At 39.5% G+C, this 24,505-nt stretch overlaps 2 protein-coding genes and 2 long non-coding RNA genes across 6 annotated transcripts; 2 read left to right on the plus strand and 2 right to left on the minus strand.

The window, feature by feature from the left end:
• The first annotated feature begins 1,600 nt into the window (after nucleotides 1-1,600).
• On the plus strand, nucleotides 1,601-2,685 carry LOC309501578. 2 transcript variants are annotated; one of them, XR_014206929.1, is made up of 2 exons: nucleotides 1,601-1,992; nucleotides 2,379-2,685. It is a non-coding gene; the product is annotated as an uncharacterized lncRNA (long non-coding RNA). The 2 variants fall into 2 exon arrangements; XR_014206930.1 differs by having other exon boundaries at nucleotides 1,601-1,980.
• A 665-nt stretch (nucleotides 2,686-3,350) lies between these two features.
• LOC309501528 (complement C1q-like protein 4) lies at nucleotides 3,351-4,734 on the minus strand. Its single transcript, XM_082173706.1, has 4 exons — nucleotides 4,478-4,734; nucleotides 4,272-4,334; nucleotides 4,029-4,160; nucleotides 3,351-3,938 (listed from the first exon to the last, which is right to left on the minus strand). The coding sequence occupies exons 1-4, from the start codon at nucleotides 4,644-4,646 to the stop codon at nucleotides 3,661-3,663; spliced, it is 642 nt and encodes a 213-aa protein (XP_082029832.1). The 5' UTR covers nucleotides 4,647-4,734; the 3' UTR covers nucleotides 3,351-3,660.
• Nucleotides 4,735-14,730: 9,996 nt separating this feature from the next.
• On the plus strand, nucleotides 14,731-22,058 carry LOC309501569. Of its 2 annotated transcripts, none has more exons than XR_014206912.1 (3): nucleotides 14,731-14,901; nucleotides 15,070-15,417; nucleotides 21,747-22,058. It is a non-coding gene; the product is annotated as an uncharacterized lncRNA (long non-coding RNA). The 2 variants fall into 2 exon arrangements; XR_014206913.1 differs by having other exon boundaries at nucleotides 14,731-14,889.
• Nucleotides 22,059-22,368: 310 nt separating this feature from the next.
• On the minus strand, nucleotides 22,369-23,644 carry LOC309501539 (complement C1q-like protein 4). The gene is made up of 4 exons (XM_082173717.1): nucleotides 23,488-23,644; nucleotides 23,281-23,343; nucleotides 23,047-23,178; nucleotides 22,369-22,956 (listed from the first exon to the last, which is right to left on the minus strand). The coding sequence occupies exons 1-4, from the start codon at nucleotides 23,582-23,584 to the stop codon at nucleotides 22,679-22,681; spliced, it is 570 nt and encodes a 189-aa protein (XP_082029843.1). The 5' UTR covers nucleotides 23,585-23,644; the 3' UTR covers nucleotides 22,369-22,678.
• Between the last annotated feature and the right edge of the window lie 861 nt (nucleotides 23,645-24,505).

A 24,505-nucleotide genomic window follows, 5' to 3' on the forward strand; every position in this document is an offset into this window, starting at 1 on the left:
AGTTTCTAAAGTAGGCCTACACTATGGAGAGGATAACATGAAATTAAGAGCAAATGTATACATTTTGAAAAGATATGTGCAACTCTAAAATCAAAGAATATTCCATAAAATAAAGGAATATATATTAGCCTATACATTAACTACATTTTTATATAACCCTCCCTCCCTTTTATTTCTAGTTATTTGTTATTTTATTTATTGACTTATTTAATATTGAATATTTGATATTCAAATAATATTACTTGAACAACTATTAGGAATTATGTGTCATTATAAGAGTTTGATATAAATATGTGAATGTTACATTTTTATTAATATCTATTTATTGTTTTTTGTCTTTTCCCCCTTAAATCATATGTAAAAGTGTCTAACTACTTTTTGGTTATTGTTCTAATCATGTGTTTTTTAGGCTATGTGTTGGTGGGTATTATCACAAAAGAAAAAAAGGAACTGTCCATTTGTATAATTGTGTTAAATGTGTTTGAATTGAAAGCCACAATAAAGTACATAATATATATATATATATATATATATATATATGCTAAAATATTTGTTATTTGGACATTAGATGTGCCTTATTTAGAATTTTAAACCTACAAGTGTATTTTTATGATAGCAATAACTGTAAAGGGACTATTGTAATGGGGTAAATCAAATGTAGGCTAATATACTGTCAATTACTAAGCTCAGATTCATCTTACCAGTTAAAATTTATACTGTGCTTTTGTAATTATTTATTTTTAATTTTGTGATTTTAACTTCTGCTTTAAAAAGCTTTTTTTTAGATTGTGTTCTAATGTTCTTCTAATCATAAACAAGTACTACAGCTGCCAAACAAAACCAGAGAGAAATGTATTCAAAAATCTTTAAAACAATCTAATTAAATCTTGGGCACAAAACATTCAGCCAGTAAAAAAAGAAAACCTGTAGTATATATATTGTATCTATCTATCTATCTATCTATCTATCTATCTATCTATCTATCTATCTATCTATCTATCTATCTATCTATCTATCTATCTATCTATCTATCTATCTATCTATCTATCTATCTATCTATCTATCTATCTATCTATCTATCTATCTATCTATCTATCTATCTATCTATCTATATATATATATATATATATATATATATTGTCTAATTTATCATTGTAGCCTTATTTAAGTTTATTTTCTGTATACTGTGTATTTATTTTTGGACTAATAGTGGTTAATAAAGTCCAATAATGGTATGAGAGAGTGTCAGTGGTAATATCATTGTGTTCTTGTCGGTCAGTGTTAGAGGATCTGTGTAACAGCTGAGGCTTAGCCTGACAGTTAGCCTGCCCTGGACCAGGCTAGTTTCCCAGCATAAGTTGCCAGGGTAACTGAGTTGGAACTATTTTAAGTTTGCTTTATGAAACAGAATCCACCGACAATAAGTCTGACTAACCAAAATAAGCCTGGCTTGTATTCTAATCTTGTTTTATGGAACAACCCTCAGGATGAGCTTCGAAGAACCAAACAATCCAAGATCATGCCAAATCGCCAACAATCAAATCCAGCTAACTGAGTTAGCGACGTACGAAGAACGGGCCCCAGATCTCCGTGTGGAGCATATTGGCTGTTGTCAGACTACTTGTACAAAAATCTCATTGGATTACAATTAATGGCAAAATGAATGTTTGGAAATGTAAACTGATATTTCCTATAGACTCACTACAGCAAAAGTTATAAATAACTGGCTTAAAACATTTTTGGGGGGTCAAAATTCTAACATGTATGTGTGTATGTATGTATGTATGTATGTATGTGTGTGTTTATATTTATTGTATGCGCATGTTTTGTTTGTTTTTTACATCAGAGGGGAAGAGTGTGAAGGCAGAAGTGGGTGAGGCTTCCTCCCTGCAGCATTCCAGCAAGAAAGACAGAGAGAGGGAAGAGCAAGAGATAAACGATTCTGAGGAGGAAAGAGATCTGTTGGAGGAAGAGGAGGACGTTTGTGAAAATGTATCTATTTGCATTTATGATTATGGAAGTTAAGATTAAGTTTAATTGGTGCTGAATTAGTGAGGACATGATTTGAGTAAAGATGTCTAATATTCTTAATATTGTTTGGGTCTCTAAGATTTGTTTCCAACTATAGTTGGTAGTGGTAGTGGCGCAGTGGATAAGACACATGCCTTTGGTGTGAGAGACCCGGGTTCGAATCCACTGTGAGACACCAATGTGTCCCTGAGCAAGACACTTAACCCCTAGTTGCTCCAGAGGCGTGCGACCTCTGACATATATAGCAATTGTAAGTCGCTTTGTATAAAAGCGTCAGCTAAATGAATAAATGTAAATGTAAATGTAAATGTATAGTTTCATACTAAAGTTATTTATTTTCCTCTCAGGTTAAAAGCCAGGAAGGAGAGAATGAAGAAGAGGAAGAAGAGGAGGAAGAGGGTGAGCATGTGGAAGGGGAAGATGGTGACAGCGTTAATGGCGATGACTCATAGGCTGTTTTAAACACCATGGATTTCAGACACCCACTCAAAATTCAGCCCTTTCAGTTCTTTTGAAAGGTTGAAGCCAGTCTTTAAAAGATTTGTCTATAGATGCCTGCACACTTATAATAACTGACACTACAATTACATCAGTTTCACTGATGTCAGTTTATTTTTAATGTAAGCATGACAACTTTTCAGGCTTTTGAAGTCCCTTAACCTTGATGAAGACAAACATTTGTTTTCAAACAACAGAAACTATGACATTCTCCAGTTGTTCCTAATGATTCTGGGTTTTTATTTTTCACTATCAGAATATGTCCATTATGCATTCTCAGAGTGAAACTGGCCTGTTCCCTGTTTGCCCTGTGTCTCTATGGGAATTTTCTTTCTGTGAACAAAGGTAAAATTTGTATTTTTAAAGGGAGAAACTTGAGTGGCTCCTCTACAGAGAACCAACAAGCTTCCATGAAACATCTATGTTTGTATTTACCTGTCTTTTTTTATATCACCCTGTTTCAGAATAATTCTACAGGAAAGTTTCAATAAAATATTAAATTAAATGTGTTGGTTTTTCTTTTCTTTTTTTCTTCAGTGTTAACCTTGGCAAATATTTGATCATGTGACAATGCTGTCAGTGATTTTTAGCTTAAGTAGTTAAGATGTCTTTTAAGTTATAAAAAATAAAACCTTTTTTTTATTACATTTTTTTCATTCATATCACCAATAACATGAATTTGATGTGAAGTGTGATTCATATTTAACCATTAAACTGCATACTATGAACTTTAAAAGTCTAATATTGACTGTTTATCATTGACTTTCTGATTCTTTGATGGTGTCTGACCACCTGGGGGGAAGAATGCAAGTGAATCATAATTCTGTGACATTTGTTTTATTTAATGAAATGTTCAGCATTTAATATGCTAGAGATATGGAAAGTACTACTCTCATTCTTAGATGGATCATATGAGTTTAGCTCATTTACTCTTCAGACTTAATAAAGAAATATGAAGTCGTCCAGACATTAACGTATTGTAACTAAGAAGCATAAACAATGATCTCTCTTTCGTTGTGCCTATTTGCTCTAATTTACTTGGATATAGTTCACTTACACAGGAACAATTAAGTTTCATATAATTGTGTTTTGCATCACATCATGCACTGGATTTCTAAGAAATTCAGGTGTTCACAAGGGGAAAATCAGAAAGCCACTGAAACTAGTGTAACTTGCTGGATCATCATAAACCCAGGTGTTCTTCCAAAGTTGTGTAGAAATCTTATCACCGATCTCCAGTGTGAGAACAACACCATTGCTGCCATTACCATTGCTAACAGGCTTCCAGGCATGCACAGAGCACTGGGTTTCACCGTTCTTCAAGAGACTGACTGCCATTGTGGGTCCACCATGAGAATGAGCATAAAATCTGAAGTAATAGGCTCCTTTTATTGGTGCTGTGAAAATACCTGTAATGCACATGAACAAAGCAGTCACAGAAAATGTCATCATATGTGAACACAGTATTCCTGTAATGGTATTCTCTTTACAGTCCTTACCAGTATTTGAGTCATAGGCACTTCCAACATTACTAAAGACTTTTTTGTATTCCAGAATTTTCAGTTGATTAGTGGGCCCAGTGTTTCCGGTTCCAGATGCCAGAAGTCCAGCAGAGAAAGCAACCTTTTTGGCTGGAAATGAGCAAATGGGCTGATGTAAAATGATGTAGGCTGTGTAATCAAATGCATTTTTAAATTTAATACATTAAATGTCTATGGGAACAAAATGTGCCTTATACTTGCCTTCAATCTCTTTTTGGACAGTTTCAAGCTTATATTGTGAATCTTGTGCCGAGGTATTCAAAGCTGTATGGAATACACATTGATACAAAGTCACAATACTGCAAACCAATGAATTTATAAAGATGTGTAAGTTATAATTTCTTTTTGTAAGTTCATAAATTGTAAAGTTTTTCCACAATGACATGTTCAATACAAATCCACCTTACCTTCATTCTCACTCAATACTTTGGTCAGTGTTTCTTCTAATTTTTGTATCCTTTCATCCATGTGTTTTATCTTCTGGAGCTCAGCAATAATGTCCATACTTGGTGTCAATAAATCTTGTGCAATTGAGCTCCCAGCACAGAGCAGCAGTACCAGCAGCAGTCCTGCCATCGTCTTGCTTTTTTATTTATTTTTAAGACAAATTACTCCTGCGATTATTCCAGAATTCAGCTTTGAATGGCAAACGCTGTTCTTAAATACTTTTTTGTGAAAGGTTGCGAAAGTTTGTAAACATTTGTACTTTAGACTGATGTTGAGAGGGTTTTTTTTGTTTATTTTAGTAGTCCAATAGGACGATTCAATTGTAGAATTGGGTACACTAAAAAATACATTTTCAGCATACCGGTAATTTGGATTTAATGGAATCCAGTTGTCCCCAAAATGTCCCCACAAAGATGGCAATATCTGAATTCCTTGTCCTTGTGGGAATTTTTTTTGGTTCCCATACTTATAAATCATACTAAGTGATGTTTTTGAAAATGGAAAAAATGCAGAAAGTTTGTGAAGGTAGGTTTGTTTGGGGAATAGAGTACAGTTTGTATAGTGTTATGCCTTTGGAATGTATCCATAAGACATGAAAACCCAACATGAGTGAATGTGATTGTGTACACGTTTGGCTATAGGCTACTTGTGAGGGTCAAATAGTGAAATATGACAATCGACAAGTGAGGACTTTTTCCTCATATTAGTTAAGTTGCGCAATCGCGGAAAGTTTAACCTGAAAGCGAGCCAATAGACATGGCAGGTGAAGGCGGTGTCCCCGCAAAAAAACCGAATTACAGTTGTAAATGTCAACAATGTTGGACGCAACAATTTACGTGCATCTTACCATTTATGGGTATTGCAATGTAAATAATACACTTAACACGTGCAGTACACTTAACAGCATGAGCCTACCTCTTGCTATTCTCCAACATCTCCAACATATATATATTAAAATAAAAGAGGGAAAAAAGGACACATTTTCCAACCTACTCATAACCCCCATTGTTCTTATTTTGTTTAAAGGTCTTTTTTATTTTAATTTAGTACTGCCCTTCAAAAGCTACATAAGATATTTACATACTTACCAAATGACAAAATATTAATTTACACTATTCATCCTGTTCAAATTCCTACATACCCAATGATGTAATGTTGCCTTCATTTTAATTTGTAATTTGTTTAATTCACTGCATTATGCAAAAATAGGCATTAGGCCTACTACATGGTTATATGTAAAATAAATAAATATTATATTTCCAGAAAAATATAAATATATATGATATACTAGTTATGTGATATAAGTTGAGGGGCCCTGTTTTATACGTTTTTTTCTGCACTCCTTGGAGATGTCTATAGGGATTGTTAGATCAACACACCTCTAGCAGGCCCGGTTTTTGGCAGCTATAGGCTGGTGGACTAGGTAATATGAGAGTTTTATGTTTTATATAATCTGATATGAGAGTTTTTATCATATTTTCATTTCAAATAAACCTTTCTTTCTTTCAAGCTGAAAAAAAAATGTCTGTCCGTTTTCGTGTGATTGTCAGCCTCCGCTTTCCCACTAGAAACTAAAGCCACCTAGCATTTGCTGCCACACTTGGACCCATTGTTTACCATGGACCTTTCAACACTGAGATCACTCTGGTTTACAACGATGTCTGACTCTCTGTGCATGGTCATTAAAAATCCCAGGATGTCCTTCGAATAAAGAGTAGGGGTTTAAATCCCTGGCATCCTGGCCAAATTTGCCCATTAGCCTCTGTCCATCATGGCCTCCTAATCATCCTCATATATACTGATTGGCTTCATCACTCTCTCTCCACCAGTAAGCTGGTGTGTGGTGGGCAATCTGGCACAATATGGCTGCCGTCGCATCATCCAGGTGGATGGTGGTGGTTGAGGAGATTCCCCCCTTATGTAAAGCAATTTGAGTGCTGAGATAAGCGCTATATAAATGTAACAAATAATAATTATTATTATTATATAATGTAATGTAGTGGTTACTTTGCTCATTTTCTGCACGCGACTAAAAAATCAACCGAAATAGCTATTCATATTTTCTTTCCTCTTTCATTTGCATGAGTCATGAGTTAAACATCAATGCACGTGTTTTATATCAAGAGTTGCACCAAAAGCAGAAACAATTAGGCAAAGTTAACAATGGCTGTAAATAATAAACCTCTGCTATCTAGTGTTTATACTATCCTGAGACCCATCATTTTTGTATATTTCGTTTTTTTACGATATTACATTGTTTGGATTTTAAGAAACAAATGGCGAATTTTAAAAACAAACAAATTCTCTTAAAAGTTTATCTTGCTCCAAATCAAAGGTCACTAAATATTTTTAAAGACAAAATTGTTATTACCTAGTTAATAATAAGAAAATGAAAACAAGACTCTATAACCAAAACAATATTTTTTTTTATTTTTTTTTATTTTAAATTAAGTATACCAGTAAATTTTAAGGTTCCAGGCTATTTATTATTATATAGCTTAAATGTCCTCTGTAAAAACAGATATGAGAATAATGTTAGAAAAATATGTTTTGAAAATGTTTATTTTTATGCATTTTGTATGCATAATAGTGCCTGCATTTAATTGCCGTTTAATGTAAATCAGGGTTTTCAGGACTTCGACAGCTTCAGGAAACTTCCACCTGATATACTAATTTACTTTTCACAATATGTGAGTAAACATGGCCAGAAATGGGTTTTCTTGTATTGCAAAATGAAGAATTTTTTTTCATTTGCCACATGGTCACTCATGGCATGATTTCTTTTAGCAGTAAGCAGTTGAATGGAAATCCTGGAGTGGAATAAGAGAAGGCTTTGAGTGGAAGGAAAACCTCCACTGCTCCATTCCACTCTTATACCAACTCAAGACCGCTCTGGACAGGGCCGGACTGGGACACAATTTCAGGCCGGGAAATTCTACACCCATCCAGGCCATCCTATGCACCCAAATAAAATTTTGAAACACGGACAACCCTATTTTTTTCCCTAAATTACATTTATTGGTCTAAATCCTTAGGCTGGGGCCGTGTAAAATAATTAAAGGCTTTCTCTTGAACGGTATCCTCACTTCCCTTCTCTTCATTTTCCCTAATATCTCTCTGTCTCTCCCTTCCACCAGTATCATCAGCCTCATACACTAAGTAAAGTGGAGTACTAGTGTTATATATGTATGCATGTACACTACCGTTCACAAGTTTGGGGTCAGTAAGAATTTTTTTTTTTTTTTAAAGAAGTTAAAGAAATGAATAGGGGAGAGCGGGGCACAAAGTAACGCTTTTTGACTTTCTCAGATAGTGTAAATCTACTTATGGTTCAGAGTATTTATTTTTTCCCACATTAATTTCCCACATGTCTAGTACAATTATGTGTTTTTGTTTTATTAATACAGTATATACTTTTTTCTTGATATACCCCGAAAGAATGGAAGTGAAATGTGACAACATGCCCCATAGGTGGGGTACATTGTAACATGTGTGGGGGCACATTGTAACATAACATATGACAGCTTAAAATGTTATCTGATCTAATAAAAAAAATATACAAAACAAACTAAAATATTTTCTAAATTAAATACAATAAAAAAAAAAAATCATATAAAATAATGGCAATTTTTAATAATTAAATATAAACTCATTTTTGAGTTTTGACTATGAACACATGAAAACACAGCTATACAACATAGTTCAAAACAAATAAATAATTAGTAATTTCTGAACATTGACTCTCAGTCTTTATTCACCTTTTTCTCACGTTTTCTCAATAAAATTAATAAAAGTATAGAATATAATAGCATATTTAGGGGCACATTGTAACGCAGTGTTACAACATGCCCCCGCCTGCACAAATGGGATTTAAACCCTGCTAGTGTCTTCTGCTAGTTAGCGAAGCATTAAATAACTATCTCAACTGTTAAATAACATCTTGGAGATTAAAATAATATCAGATTTGTCTTATTTTAAATAAACACAAAAAATAGAGATGAAAAATTAACTTAAGTAAGAAATGTACTTTTGCTATGGTTTAATAAATGTCTATGGATATCTTCCAAAAAAAAAAAAAAAACATTTTGGCGGATTTTTTTTTTTTCTATATAGTGTTGATATGGCAACTAGTAAATACACAAAGTTTCATCATCCAAGCATGTGCGGAAGTATTTAAAACAAGCGTGTTACAACTAGGCTAGCCCCGCGTTAGGTTGTGCCCCGCGCTCCCCTACTTTTATTCATCAAGGACACATTAAATTGATCAAAAGTGACAGTAAAGACATTTATAATGTTACAAAATATTCTATTTCAAATAAATGTAAATGTAAATGTTCAAATAAAAAAATTCTATTCATCAAATAATCCTGAGAAATAAAATGTATGACGGTTTCCACAGAAATCTGAACTGTTTTCAACACTGATAATAATCATAAATGTTTCTTGATCATCAAATCATCATATTAGAATTATTTCTGAGGGATCATGTGACACTGAAGACTGGAGTAATGATGCTGAAAATTCAGCTTTGATCACAGGAATAAATTACACTTTACTATATGTTTTCAGATAGAAAACAGCTGATTTACACTGGAATAATATTTCACAATTTTTACTGTATTTTTAATCAAATAAACACAGCTTTGGTGAGCAGAAGAGACTCTTTTAAAAACATAAAAAATCTTAGCGACTCCAAACTTGTGAACGGCAGTGTATGTATAAAGTGTGCGTATTTTTCTTGTACCTGTCTCTTCTTCACCTGTCTCTTCTTCACCTGTCACTTGTTCTGGCCTCAGGTTACAAACAGAACTGTCTCCACCTTGGTGTAAAACAACCACCTTATTGTAATTTGTTCGACCAGAATCTACATTTATTTTAGTAAAAAATCAAAGTATTATATTTATGACAAAATGTTTTGTTGAACATCAATGAAAGACTGTAAGTTAACTTCAAGCTCAAAAGGAAGATCAAAAATAGTTAGCTTGATTTCGTCTGTTTGATGCTATATAGGCTTTATGGAACTTGTTAAAATATTTGTCTGCATTCTGGTGGTTAATTCATCAAGTTATGTCAAAACCAAGTCATAAATGACAGAGAGCCATCATATCAATACATATGTGAAATACTAAAGAATAGAATATTAATGACATTATGAATAAGAGCTCTCTTATGCATACATGTATCAACATTCTTGTCTTTAATCTGTGTCATATTATTTTTACCACTAGATGGTGCCATAATGAAAAATATTGATAAATATTAGTTTAGTAACCGTTTTAAGCCAGGGGCTCGTTCTTCGTACGTTGCTTATTACATCCGAGATCAAATGACACATCCAAGATGATATCATCGTGCTAATCATGATCTGGCTAACTCGGTTCTTCGAACACACTTGCCGGATATGATTAGTATAGCTGGATTGAGTTATCTGAGATAATTGCGCGTTCATGCGCTGGTTTAAAAGGGGATATGTATCGATAGTAGAAACATTGATCAGCAACGCTGCTATTGGCTGTTCAGCGTGGCCAAAGAGCGCGCTCAGTTTTTCTCCGCAGCAGAGCAAGAACTAATAGTCGAAGTTTATTCGGAATTTTAATGTTTAATTAAAACGCCAGGGAACACCTGACAATTTAGATCCGTTAGAAGTGGCCATGTTAGATGTTTTTATCACTTATTAGCCTATATTTTTGCATTTTAATAATTGCATAATTACTTTGTTCATTGTAATGTCAGAGTCACCACACTAGAACATGGGAACAAACAAAAGTGAAGTACAAAAATATTCTACATAATGGTAATTTTTAATTATATTATAGTCTCTTTTATAAAAGACACTGTTAAATAAATGGTTGTCTGTTTATAAAAGCAACCAAGAAAAAGGCTGAGAAAAAAAAAAAGGAAGAAAAGATCTTAAGAAGTAGCCTACACTGTAAAATAATTTTTGCTGCATTCAATTAAGGCCGTATAGTCATTTCAACTGTTAAATCTTGAGTAATGATGAATTGCTTTGACTTGTGAAAGTGAAAACTGATCAACTTATGTTAATGTAAAAATATTTTTCCAGAGTGTAGTTTATTGTAATGACATTGTGTTTTCCTCTTTTGTGCACTTTTACATAATACACCAACACTTGTATCTGTTCCCAAGAAAGTGATGGCTGAAATATGTGCAGTAAGTGGACATTTTCTAACTTTCCAAAGGAAAGAAAGTATAAGACTTTGTAATGTCCATTTGTTTCCATTGCACTGGACAGTGAATAAACCCTCTCAGATAACGGTCATATGGAGGAACTAGCCTACCTGCAAGTGCATAAATGACTTTACTTAATTTATACTTGTATGCTTTATGGCTGCAATTTAAGTTGCAGGATTCCACATCTACAGAAAGGCCTACAGAAGAGTCTGCACAGACAGAGGAGACATAGGCCTATACAGGTGGGCAGTGGATAGCCAACTTTTCCTTTTTATTTGTTGCATGAGGCATGTGTCTAATATCTCTTGTTGCAGGCATTTGAACACTGGCTTTTCTTTACAAAGAACAATTGAAATAAAACTCAAGGAACTAAGCATATTTGTCTTTTATTAAACATTTAATGAAAAGTTATTATTATTATTATATATATTTTTTGCAATGTTGTGTAATATGGCACATGCAACAATGTCACAGACCCTGTCAGGTGTGCAACCCTCAGACTTATCAGACACTGAAATCTTCCCTTTAGTTAGCCAAAGTTCATTTCATTGTGTGCCCTTGTCCTGCTAGAGCTGCATAACTGGTTTGGGTCAGGGAATGGGGTCATAAAACACCTGTCTGCAGGCAGGAACATGTCATAATCACCTATGAAAAAATGCAGTTCTGTTAGGATCAGCATAAGTGTATGTAATACAGTGAGCTTGATATTTAATTGTGGAACTTTCCTTACCACTTGCAAATAATGTGCATAAATGTGAATCTCTGAAAATGCTTAAGTCATGCACAGATCCTGGCCATTTTGCGTTCACATTTGTGATATGGAAGATTTTAGTCAACTGCCTTTTTTTTATTTGATATAATATTACTAATCTGGAATATTAAGAATCACAATAGTAACTGGGCTGCACATTTACATTGTGAACCCCCTTTCTGTTCACATAATCCCCTTCATTGAGGCCTTGATGGCAGTCTATGGTAGCCTATGGTACCAATCACGTTAGTGAAGCCTGAGTGACATATACTGTAATCGGCATGGTCATGATTGCATGATCTTCATAAAAAATTATGATAGCCTAAAAAAAAAGAAAAATTTGCTTTAAAAAAAAACTGCTTTACAACATTGGGTCTTAAGTGGCTTGGAAATGCCACATTTTTTAAACCTAAAAGCGGCAGGTAAACTTCGAATGACACGACATACAGCACTTTCCATCAAGTTCTCCGCATAGTGTAAAGGAAAGAGCCACTTGCAAATAATCTTAGGGCAATGCAAACAGTTTGTGCTGTAGTTAAAGCCCGACTCCGACAAGTCGAAAATAAATGTGCGTCTCCAACAAATGAATAATGTAAACGACAAACTCACGAGTCACGAGAAAAAATATATATTTCAGAAAGTGCACTATCGCGCTGCGCTGGACTTCCCGTATCAGCTCCGCTTATAAAGCCGCAGTCTAATCCTGTTTACATGAAATAAGCCTGCTCCCGAGCAGGTTTAAGATTGCGCACCTGTTGCTATGACAGCAAGTCCAGGGGGTTGTTCCATAAAAGACGCTTAGAAAAGCGGGGATTAAACTCCAAAACCGGACTTGAATGAGCCTAACAAATAAGTTGGGGCTAAAGTGGTTCCATAAAAGGTAATTGAAGTTCACGCAATCTCACTAATTTGATCCAGGTTTATCAAGTCTAGATAATTGCGTGTGCACGCGTTTTTGAAGCTGCCCTAGAGGTCGATCGTGGATCAAATCGATCCACCATCAAACAGCGTATATTTTATGCTGTTTTTTCCCCCTCAGTGCAAAACTTACATTTTACAGTTATATTCTCCATCTGTAAATGTTAGAAAGTCATGCAAATGTATCCATTTTGCTGCTAATCTTCATATTGAACGAGCGCTGCTGCGCGCATGCGCGCCAAATAGGAGCGCAATAATTCTGACTAAAATATACATTTTGCTTGGAAATATCTTCTGATTATAATAATTTATCTTTAGGATGTTGGATAAGTTGCAGTGAACTTCGAGCGAACAGAAGTAGGCTACTTCAGTGAACAGAATTAGCCTAATTCAGGGAAGTTTATTTTAAGAAACTAGGCATAAAGATACAAAATATAGTTTTGGGTATAGGACCTATGCTACTTAATAAAGATGATGTATAGTTATTTAGAATGCTGAGAATTACAGCTTTTAATGCAATACCTTTTGGAGAAAGCAAGAATCCCCAGTTTTAAATGAGTAGATTTAGTTTCTAAAGTAGGCCTACACTATGGAGAGGATAACATGAAATTAAGAGCAAATGTATACATTTTGAAAAGATATGTGCAACTCTAAAATCAAAGAATATTCCATAAAATAAAGGAATATATATTAGCCTATACATTAACTACATTTTTATATAACCCTCCCTCCCTTTTATTTCTAGTTATTTGTTATTTTATTTATTGACTTATTTAATATTGAATATTTGATATTCAAATAATATTACTTGAACAACTATTAGGAATTATGTGTCATTATAAGAGTTTGATATAAATATGTGAATGTTACATTTTTATTAATATCTATTTATTGTTTTTTGTCTTTTCCCCCTTAAATCATATGTAAAAGTGTCTAACTACTTTTTGGTTATTGTTCTAATCATGTGTTTTTTAGGCTATGTGTTGGTGGGTATTATCACAAAAGAAAAAAAAAAAAGTAGAAGGAAAAATAAATAATAAATGAATATTTATTGGGGGAAAATATGATGTCTTTAAAGGAACTGTCCATTTGTATAATTGTGTTAAATGTGTTTGAATTGAAAGCCACAATAAAGTACATAATATATATATATATATATATATATATATATATATATGCTAAAATATTTGTTATTTGGACATTAGATGTGCCTTATTTAGAATTTTAAACCTACAAGTGTATTTTTATGATAGCAATAACTGTAAAGGGACTATTGTAATGGGGTAAATCAAATGTAGGCTAATATACTGTCAATTACTAAGCTCAGATTCATCTTACCAGTTAAAATTTATACTGTGCTTTTGTAATTATTTATTTTTAATTTTGTGATTTTAACTTCTGCTTTAAAAAGCTTTTTTTTAGATTGTGTTCTAATGTTCTTCTAATCATAAACAAGTACTACAGCTGCCAAACAAAACCAGAGAGAAATGTATTCAAAAATCTTTAAAACAATCTAATTAAATCTTGGGCACAAAACATTCAGCCAGTAAAAAAAGAAAACCTGTAGTATATATATTGTATTTATCTATCTATCTATCTATCTATCTATCTATCTATCTATCTATCTATCTATCTATCTATCTATCTATATATATATATATATATATATTGTCTAATTTATCATTGTAGCCTTATTTAAGTTTATTTTCTGTATACTGTGTATTTATTTTTGGACTAATAGTGGTTAATAAAGTCCAATAATGGTATGAGAGAGTGTCAGTGGTAATATCATTGTGTTCTTGTCGGTCAGTGTTAGAGGATCTGTGTAACAGCTGAGGCTTAGCCTGACAGTTAGCCTGCCCTGGACCAGGCTAGTTTCCCAGCATAAGTTGCCAGGGTAACTGAGTTGGAACTATTTTAAGTTTGCTTTATGAAACAGAATCCACCGACAATAAGTCTGACTAACCAAAATAAGCCTGGCTTGTATTCTAATCTTGTTTTATGGAACAACCCTCAGGATGAGCTTCGAAGAACCAAACAATCCAAGATCATGCCAAATCGCCAACAATCAAATCCAGCTAACTGAGTTAGCGACGTACGAAGAACGGGCCCCAGATCTCCGTGTGGAGCATATTGGCTGTTGTCAGACTACTTGTACAAAAATCTCATTGGATTACAATTAATGGCAAAATGAATGTTTGGAAATGTAAACTGATATTTCCTATAGACTCACTACAGCAAAAGTTATAAATAACTGGCTTAAAACATTTTTGGGGGGTCAAAATTCTAACATGTATGTGTGTATGTATGTATGTATGTATGTATGTGTGTGTTTATATTTATTGTATGCGCATGTTTTGTTTGTTTTTTACATCAGAGGGGAAGAGTGTGAAGGCAGAAGTGGGTGAGGCTTCCTCCCTGCAGCATTCCAGCAAGAAAGACAGAGAGAGGGAAGAGCAAGAGATAAACGATTCTGAGGAGGAAAGAGATCTGTTGGAGGAAGAGGAGGACGTTTGTGAAAATGTATCTATTTGCATTTATGATTATGGAAGTTAAGATTAAGTTTAATTGGTGCTGAATTAGTGAGGACATGATTTGAGTAAAGATGTCTAATATTCTTAATATTGTTTGGGTCTCTAAGATTTGTTTCCAACTATAGTTTCATACTAAAGTTATTTATTTTCCTCTCAGGTTAAAAGCCAGGAAGGAGAGAATGAAGAAGAGGAAGAAGAGGAGGAAGAGGGTGAGCATGTGGAAGGGGAAGATGGTGACAGCGTTAATGGCGATGACTCATAGGCTGTTTTAAACACCATGGATTTCAGACACCCACTCAAAATTCAGCCCTTTCAGTTCTTTTGAAAGGTTGAAGCCAGTCTTTAAAAGATTTGTCTATAGATGCCTGCACACTTATAATAACTGACACTACAATTACATCAGTTTCACTGATGTCAGTTTATTTTTAATGTAAGCATGACAACTTTTCAGGCTTTTGAAGTCCCTTAACCTTGATGAAGACAAACATTTGTTCTCTTACGAGAGGTACTCTCGTACTGCGTAATATCTTACGCTAGGGGAAATCTCTTTTCCGCGAGATACTGAAGCCAAAAAATTATCCTTAATTTTGAAATAATGTAAAACGCGTTGCGGCAGCATGCAGACATAGGCGAGACAGCTCGCGCGCCTATTGGCTGCCCTGCGGCAACTGCAGCAGCCTATCGATAAGGCCCTATCGTGACGTCATCACCAATGGGGGCGCTTCGCGCCCCATACGTCACGTCCCGCCGAAACGGGCGTGGCCTGGGGCTATAAATATAGCATCGAAAGGCTAGCTTACCGATTTTTCATCTCTTCAGCGGAGCTCACGCATCGCTGGATCCAGAGAGAAGAAGCCGCGCCGTGGAAACAGCATTTCAGCGGGACGAGTTCGGTACCTGGAGTCGCTGGCCGCGCCGCCTTCAACCACCGTTCCTGCTACGCTATCCGGCGTTATATCCTTTCATTGCTTTGTGTGTGTTCGCCGCCGCGACTCACACTCCCTTTCTAAAAGAGCAGAGCGTCTTTTTCAAGATGTCTCGTCCATCCTGTGGCTCGTGCCGAGCCCCACTCAGCGACGGGGACCGCCATGTCATCTGCGTTTCCTGCCTGGGTGAAGGACATGCGGCTCTAGCGCTCGCTGACGGCGGATGCCCTCACTGCGAGCTTATGCCTATGGCGACTCTGAGGACTCGCATGGCAACTTTCCACGAGCCTGCACCCCCCGCTTCGACGCCGCGCCGTAAAAAGCGCCGTGCTCAGCGGATCCCTGAGCCTCCCACCGAGAAAAGCTCGCCGGTGCGCCTGCCAGCTTTGCCGTCTGCTTCTCTCGAGTCTCTCACTCCCGGACAGTGGCCGCCGCTGGCCGCCGCTTCCGCCGGAGATGACAAGGAAGAAGCGGCAGTTTTCGAGGAGGACAACTGCTCTATCCTGGCTTCGGACAGCGAGGATTGGGCGAGCTCTGTGGACCTCGCCCCTTCTTCTGCCCGCGAGTCGTCAGGAAAACGGGCCAGCATTGAAGCTGAGCTGATGCGTCTGCTCACACAGGCCACAGAGAGCCTCGGCCTCGAGTGGTCCGCGCCCGCCGAGCCTACACGCAACCGTCTGGACGGCTGTTTTCTGCAAGGGGACCGCGTTTCCACGCCCTCAAGACCCGCCCCGTTTCTTCCTGAGCTTCATGAAGAACTGGCAAAGTCTTGGAGCGCCCCTTTTTCAGCCAGGCTACGTTCCTCTGCTTCGGCGGCATTCTCCGTGGTGGACGGTGCCAAAGACAGAGGATACCTCGCTCTCCCTCTAGTGGAGGAGGCGGTAGCAGCCCATCTTTGCCCGCCCTCTGCTGGACGGCGGACTAAGACGGCGCTACCTTCAAAAGCCTGCCGCGCTACTTCCACCCTGCACAGTCGCGCTTACACCGCCGCTGGGCAGGCTGCATCAGCGCTACACACTATGGCCACTCTCCAGATCTTCCAAGCTAACCTTCTCCGAAAGCTGGACGAGGAAGGCACGGAAGCAATCAACGTGGCGGATTTAAGGAGCGCTACGGACCTCGCACTCCGCGCTACGAAATCCGCTGCACAGGCCATAGGGCGGAACATGGCCTCTCTCACCGTTGCTGAGAGACACCTCTGGCTGACGCTTTCAGAAATGCCGGACTCGGAGCGCTCTGTGTTCCTCGACGCCCCCGTTTCTGCTACTGGCCTCTTTGGATCGTCCGTCAAAGATTTCGCGGACAGATTCGCTGAGGTACAAAAGACATCGCAGGCCATGAAGCACTTTTTGCCAAAGCGCTCTAGCTCCGCATCAGGCCGCTCTAAACAGCCGTCTGCTCGCAGCTCGCAGCCACCGCCCCCCGCCGCCGCTTCACAGCGTCGACAGGCCCGGGACCAGAGACCACGCTCTCGCTCTGCCGGCCGCCGCCCCCCACAGCGTGGGACTCGGCCGAAGGTTGAGATGAAGCCCGAGGCCTCAAAGTCTTCCTAGCCAGCTTAGGAAAACGACGGTGTTCAAGCCCCGCTGCGGCCGGGTTTCCACCAAAACTATCCATCAGTTCCATTACATGCGACTGTTCCAGTGTACTCTGCAGTAAACAAGTCGGTTGCATTACCCGCTTGCCTGTACACAAACGCCGTTTTCACGGCGACCCAGATAAATCCTGTAAAGAGCGTATTTTCTGGTATTCCGGCCACGGCCGACGGTGTTATGAGTGTAGTAAAAATGCCCACTGCCCAGTGCCCATTCCTACACACAGACACAGCCCGCCCCACAGGGCTCGCGCACATAAAATCGACTCATGTCGATTGCGCACAGAATGTAGTGAACGTGCCCACGTCCCAGTGCCCACAAACACTACACGCTGCATGTCTCTTGGTTTCTGTAAAAACGAAACCAACACACATACAACCGACTCAGGTCGATGGTGTTTTCAGTGCAAATGTGCCCGCTGTCCTGCGCCCACATTCACTCACAGACATGACGAATCCCTCGGTTTCCCCCACGCTCGCCGTCTCTCAGCTACCTGCCGTGAGAGAGCCGAGCGCGGGCGAACCGCCCGCTGTGATCAAAACACTCCCCGCCTCGAGCGCTGCAAATGCGGTGTCTATAATACAGCATACCGAAGCTCCCCGGTCGCCACTATGTCACGACCAGAGCTCCAATCTCATTCAACCCTTAGCTATGCACGCACATGCGTGGGCAAAGCTTCCCGGTGTATCAGAATGGGTGCTGAACATTATAAAAAGAGGCTATTCGCTACAGTTCGCTCGACGTCCCCGCCGTTGTGCGGTGCGAGTCGAAACCACGGTAGAAAAGGAAGTAGCAAGTGTACTTCGTACCGAAATTGCGAAGCTGTTGAGCAAAGGGGCAATAGAGCCTTTATCTCAAGCTCAGAGCGAAGGGGGGCTATACAGCAGATATTTTCTGGTTCCGAAAAAAGACGGGGGTCTCAGACCCATTCTAGATCTAAGACAACTGAACGTAGCGCTTTCAAAACGCAGGTTCAGAATGCTCACAACCAAGAAAATCCTCGCGCAAATTCGCCACGGGGACTGGTTTGTGTCAATAGATCTGAAAGACGCGTATTTCCAAATACAAATAGCGTCACGTCACAGGCGATTTTTGAGATTCGCCTTCGAGGGCCAGGCTTATCAATACACAGTCCTACCGTTTGGCCTGTCCCTAGCACCCCGTACATTCACGAAGTGCATGGACGCAGCCCTCGCTCCCCTGAAACTTCGGGGAATGCGAGTTTTGAACTACTTGGACGATTGGCTGGTTCTAGCTCAGTCACATACGGAGCTCATAGAACACAGAACCATTTTACTCGAACATCTCGAGAATCTGGGTCTCAAAGTCAACTGGGCGAAAAGTTCACTGTCTCCCAGTCAGAGAATATCTTTCCTGGGCACAGAACTGGACTCGCTGTCAATGACAGCTCAAATATCGCTACAGCGCAGATTGACTATTCAGCGCATGACAGAAACCTTCCGCCGCGGCACTATAGTCCCGCTAAAGAAGTTTCAAAGGATGCTCGGTCTCATGGCAGCAGCATCCACAGTTCTCCAGCTGGGTCTGCTTCGCATGCGCCCACTGCAGTTCTGGCTACAAGCGCAAGTACCGCGTCGAGCATGGACTTCAGGTCTCTTTCGTCTCAAGGTCGATCAGGAATGCGTCTCAGCACTGATACCCTGGAGAGCGACCGACTGGTACCAGTCAGGTGTAAGCCTGGGGACTTCCTCGAGTGTGAAGGTGGTGTCCACGGACGCCTCCACCTCGGGATGGGGAGCACTGCTCGAGGGCAGACCGTTTTTTGGCCAGTGGTCAGAACGGGAAAAGCTTCTGCACATAAACTGCCTGGAAATGATGGCAGTCGACAACGCGCTGAGGCGCTTTCGTCCCCAAATAGCAGGACACCACGTCTTGGTCCGCTCGGACAACATGTCAGTGGTAGCCTACATAAATCGCCAGGGAGGCATCACATCCCGAAACCTATACAGGTTAGCGAAACGCCTCCTGGTATGGGCTCAGCACAATTTGCGCTCGCTCAGAGCAGCGCATGTGCCTGGCCACCTGAATGTGGGACCAGACAGACTGTCCAGGAACAATGTTCCAGCAGGAGAATGGTCACTGCATCCGCAGACAGTCCAACTGCTGTGGCAGACATTCGGCAGAGCAAAGATAGACCTGTTTGCGTCTCAAGAAAACGCTCACTGCCCGGAATTTTTCTCAAAGAGCAGGGATGCGCTGGCCCACGTCTGGCCCCGCTGCCCGCTCTATGCCTTTCCCCCCATCACGCTCCTACCTCAGGTATTAGAGCGGATCAGGGAAAGCAGATGCTCAGTGTTACTGGTTGCTCCGTTCTGGAAGAACCAGGCTTGGTTCCCAGTTCTTATGCAGCTGACGAGCACTGCCCCATGGCCAATACCAGTGAGGAGGGACCTCCTCTCTCAAGCCAGGGGCTCGATCTGGCATCCTCGCCCGGAGCTTTGGTCCCTACATGCGTGGGCCATCAACGGGTACCCTCTGATATCCCAGAGGGAGTGTTAAACACGATCATGCAGGCTAGAGCTCCCTCTACGAGACGGCTCTATTCCTCAAAATGGTCAGTGTTCTCCAGCTGGTGCACAGCACGCGGCTTTTCACCCCTGGACTGTGGAGTGACGGAGGTTCTCTCCTTCCTACAAGAGCTACTGGATGAAGGCAGAGCCCCATCCACGCTCAAAGTCTATGTGGCGGCTATAGCAGCGTTTTCCAAACCAACGCTTGGTCAGTCACTAGGAAGGAACGATCTGGTCATTCGGTTCCTTAGAGGAGCTAAGAGGTTAAATCCTCCCAGACCTCCCTCAGTCCCCATATGGGACCTTTCTACGGTCTTGGAGGCCATGAAGGGTGCCCCATTTGAGCCTATCCAGTCAGTAGATATCAAACACTTGTCTTTCAAAACGGTGTTTCTTCTGGCTCTCGCTTCAGTGAAGCGCATAGGGGACTTACAAGCGCTCTCAGTGAGCGCGACGTGTATGGAGTTTGGGCCAAATGACTCGAAAGTCATACTCAAACCAAGGCACGGGTACGTCCCTAAATCCCTCAATACACCGTTCAGGGCCCAGGTAATTTCCCTGTCTGCCCTGCCGGTCTCTAACGAGGAGAAGGACGCCAGCTTCCTTTGCCCAGTCAGGGCGCTAAGGGCTTATGTGTCCCGCACGTCTGTTTTCAGACAGACGGAGCAGCTCTTTGTTTCACTCTACGGACGTTCTAAGGGACTCGCCGTTTCGAAACAGAGCCTATCCAGATGGATAGTCGATGCTATAGCGCTGGCTTACACCTCTAAGGGCTTGCAGTGCCCATTGGGTGTCAGAGCGCACTCCACGAGAGGCGTGGCCTCGTCGTGGGCTTGGTCTAGTGGGATTGCCTTGCAAGATATCTGTATGGCGGCAGGCTGGGCCTCCCCGTCTACATTTATAAGGTTTTATAACCTAGAGGTTCCCGCTCTGCAAGCTAAGCTGCTTTCAGTCTAGAAATCGGTACTGTCTGCCCCGAGTACGTCCGGCCCAGAATACCAAAATAGCGCGAGCAACGCTCGTTTAGATCGCGCAGCTCTATGGGCAATGTGTAAGACCCACTATATTCATCAGTCCAGGCCGGGGTCGCCCTGACTGAGTAAATACCATCACTATAACTGTTCTTATAGGATGCTGCATTACAGGAATGATGCTATTCTAGCCACTCTTCCTGGGCTCTCTGTGAGTCACTTATGATCATGTACTACATGAGCCCGGGCACCTGCCCTTGGGACTTTGGTGCTGGATCATAGCATGCACGGCGTTTTACACTGTTTCCCCTAGCGTAAGATATTACGCAGTACGAGAGTACCTCTCGTAAGAGAACGTACTCGGTTACTAACGTAACCTCGGTTCTCTCTAGAGAGGAAACGAGTACTGCGTATCTTGCCGTGCCTGCGCACGCTCCGGTTCGCTCCGGCGATGAAAAACCGGTAAGCTAGCCTTTCGATGCTATATTTATAGCCCCAGGCCACGCCCGTTTCGGCGGGACGTGACGTATGGGGCGCGAAGCGCCCCCATTGGTGATGACGTCACGATAGGGCCTTATCGATAGGCTGCTGCAGTTGCCGCAGGGCAGCCAATAGGCGCGCGAGCTGTCTCGCCTATGTCTGCATGCTGCCGCAACGCGTTTTACATTATTTCAAAATTAAGGATAATTTTTTGGCTTCAGTATCTCGCGGAAAAGAGATTTCCCCTAGCGTAAGATATTACGCAGTACTCGTTTCCTCTCTAGAGAGAACCGAGGTTACGTTAGTAACCGAGTACGTTTTCAAACAACAGAAACTATGACATTCTCCAGTTATTCCTAATGATTCTGGGTTTTTATTTTTCACTATCAGAATATGTCCATTATGCATTTCCCAGAGTGAAACTGGCCTGTTCCCTGTTTGCCCTGTGTCTCTATGGGAATTTTCTTTCTGTGAACAAAGGTAAAATTTGTATTTTTAAAGGGAGAAACTTGAGTGGCTCCTCTACAGAGAACCAACAAGCTTCCATGAAACATCTATGTTTGTATTTACCTGTCTTTTTTATATCACCCTGTTTCAGAATAATTCTACAGGAAAGTTTCAATAAAATATTAAATTAAATGTGTTGGTTTTTCTTTTCTTTTTTTCTTCAGTGTTAACCTTGGCAAATATTTGATCATGTGACAATGCTGTCAGTGATTTTTAGCTTAAGTAGCTAGGATGGTCTTTTAAGTTATAAAAAATAAAACCTTTTTTTTATTTTATTTTCATTCATATCACCAATAACATGAATTTGATGTGAAGTGTGATTCATATTTAACCATTAAACTGCATACTATGAACTTTAAAAGTCTAATATTGACTGTTTATCATTGACTTTCTGATTCTTTGATGGTGTCTGACCACCTGGGGGGAAGAATGCAAGTGAATCATAATTCTGTGACATTTGTTTTATTTAATGAAATCTTCAGCATTTAATATGCTAGAGATATGGAAAGTACTACTCTCATTCTTAGATGGATCATATGAGTTTAGCTCATTTACTCTTCAGACTTAAGAAAGAAATATGAAGAAGTCCAGACATTAAAATATCGTAACTAAGAAGCATAAACAATGATCTCCCTTTCGTTGTGCCTATTTGCTCTAATTTACTTGGATATAGTTCACTTACACAGGAACAATTAAGTTTCATATAATTGTGTTTTGCATCACATCCTGCACTGGATTTCTAAGAAATTCAGGTGTTCACAAGGGGAAAATCAGAAAGCCACTGAAACTGGTGTAACTTGCTGGATCATCATAAACCCAGGTGTTCTTCCAAAGTTGTGTAGAAATCTTATCACCGATCTCCAGTGTGAGAACAACACCATTGCTGCCATTACCATTGCTAACAGGTTTCCAGGCAAACACAGAGCACTGGGTTTCACCGTTCTTCAAGAGACTGACTGCCATTGTGGTTCCACCATGAGAATGAGCATAAAATCTGAAGTAATAGGCTCCTTTTATTGGTGCTGTGAAAATACCTGTAATGCACATGAACAAAGCAGTCACAGAAAATGTCATCATATGTGAACACAGTATTCCTGTAATGGTATTCTCTTTACAGTCCTTACCAGTATTTGAGTCATAGGCACTTCCAACATTACTAAAGATTTTATTGTATTTCAGAATTTTCAGTTGATCAGTGGGCCCAGTGTGTCCTGTTCCAGATGCCAGAAGTCCAGCAGAGAAAGCAACCTTTTTGGCTGGAAATGAGCAAATGGGCTGATGTAAAATGTGTAATCAAATAAAATTTTTAATTTAGTACATTTAAATGTCTATGGGAACAAAATGTGCCTTATACTTGCCTTTAATCTCTTTTTGGACAGTTTCAAGCTTATATTGTGAATCTTGTACCGAGGTTTTCAAAGCTGTACGGAATAAACATTGATATGATAATGTCACAATACTGCAAACCAATGAATTTATAAAGATGTGTAAGTTGTAATTTCTTTGTAAGTTCATAAATTGTAAAGTTTTTCCACAATGACATGTTCAATACAAATCCACCTTACCTGCATTCTCACTCAACACTTTGGTCAGTGTTTCTTCTAATTTTTGTATCCTTTCATCCATGTGTTTTAGCTTCTGGGGCTCAGCAATATTGTCCATACTTGGTGTCAATAAATCTTGTGCAATTGAGCTGGCATTCACTAAAGTACAGGGGTTTAAGTACCACGACGCACACGGGACGTATCCGAGGGTGTGGCCATACCACCCCTTTCCAAAAAAAATAAAGCCGTTTCTCAATATGCATTCTTGTCTGTACTTGTGTTCTTGTGGACTTGTGAAACGTCATCAGTCGCTGCTGTTCCAATTCAAAGTTCACATCTAGCCAAGTCCAGGGCTGCGTTCGAAACCGCATACTCAATGAGTAGGTACTTAATTTCAATAAGTACTTACTTAACGAGCGCTAAAAAAGTAGGTACTTTATAGCCAGATCCCTGCGGTGGCCGAGAAGGGTCACAACACAAACAAACACCACAACAACTACATATGCAGAAAACACCTCCAAATTCAGAAAACACATGCAAACGCCGCCACAACAACTAGGCCTACATATTCAGAAAACACCTCCAAATTCAGAAAACACATACAAACGCCACAACAACTACATATTCAGAAAACACCTCCAAATTCAGAAAACACATAGGCTACAAACGCCACAACAACTACATATTCAGAAAACACCTCCAAATTCAGAAAACACATACAAACGCCACAACAACTACATATTCAGAAAACACCTCCAAATTCAGAAAACACATACAAACGCCACAACAACTACATATTCAGAAAACACATACAAACGCCACAACAACTACATATTCAGAAAAATATTCTGACCCCTTGTAAATGCTACATGTTTTTATCTGGTTAATTAACTGATTTTAATGTGTTATTTAATCCTACTTATTTTGTATTATTAATTTTCAAATTCACTGCCCTTGTTTATAACAAGTTAATTTCATTAAATTAAAAGTAATTAGAAAAAAATAAGTTTAATTTAATTTCCATATACACTGTAAAATG

This window comes from Leuciscus leuciscus (assembly GCF_965113295.1).
Source record: "Leuciscus leuciscus genome assembly, chromosome: 6".
NCBI lineage: Eukaryota > Metazoa > Chordata > Actinopteri > Cypriniformes > Leuciscidae > Leuciscus > Leuciscus leuciscus.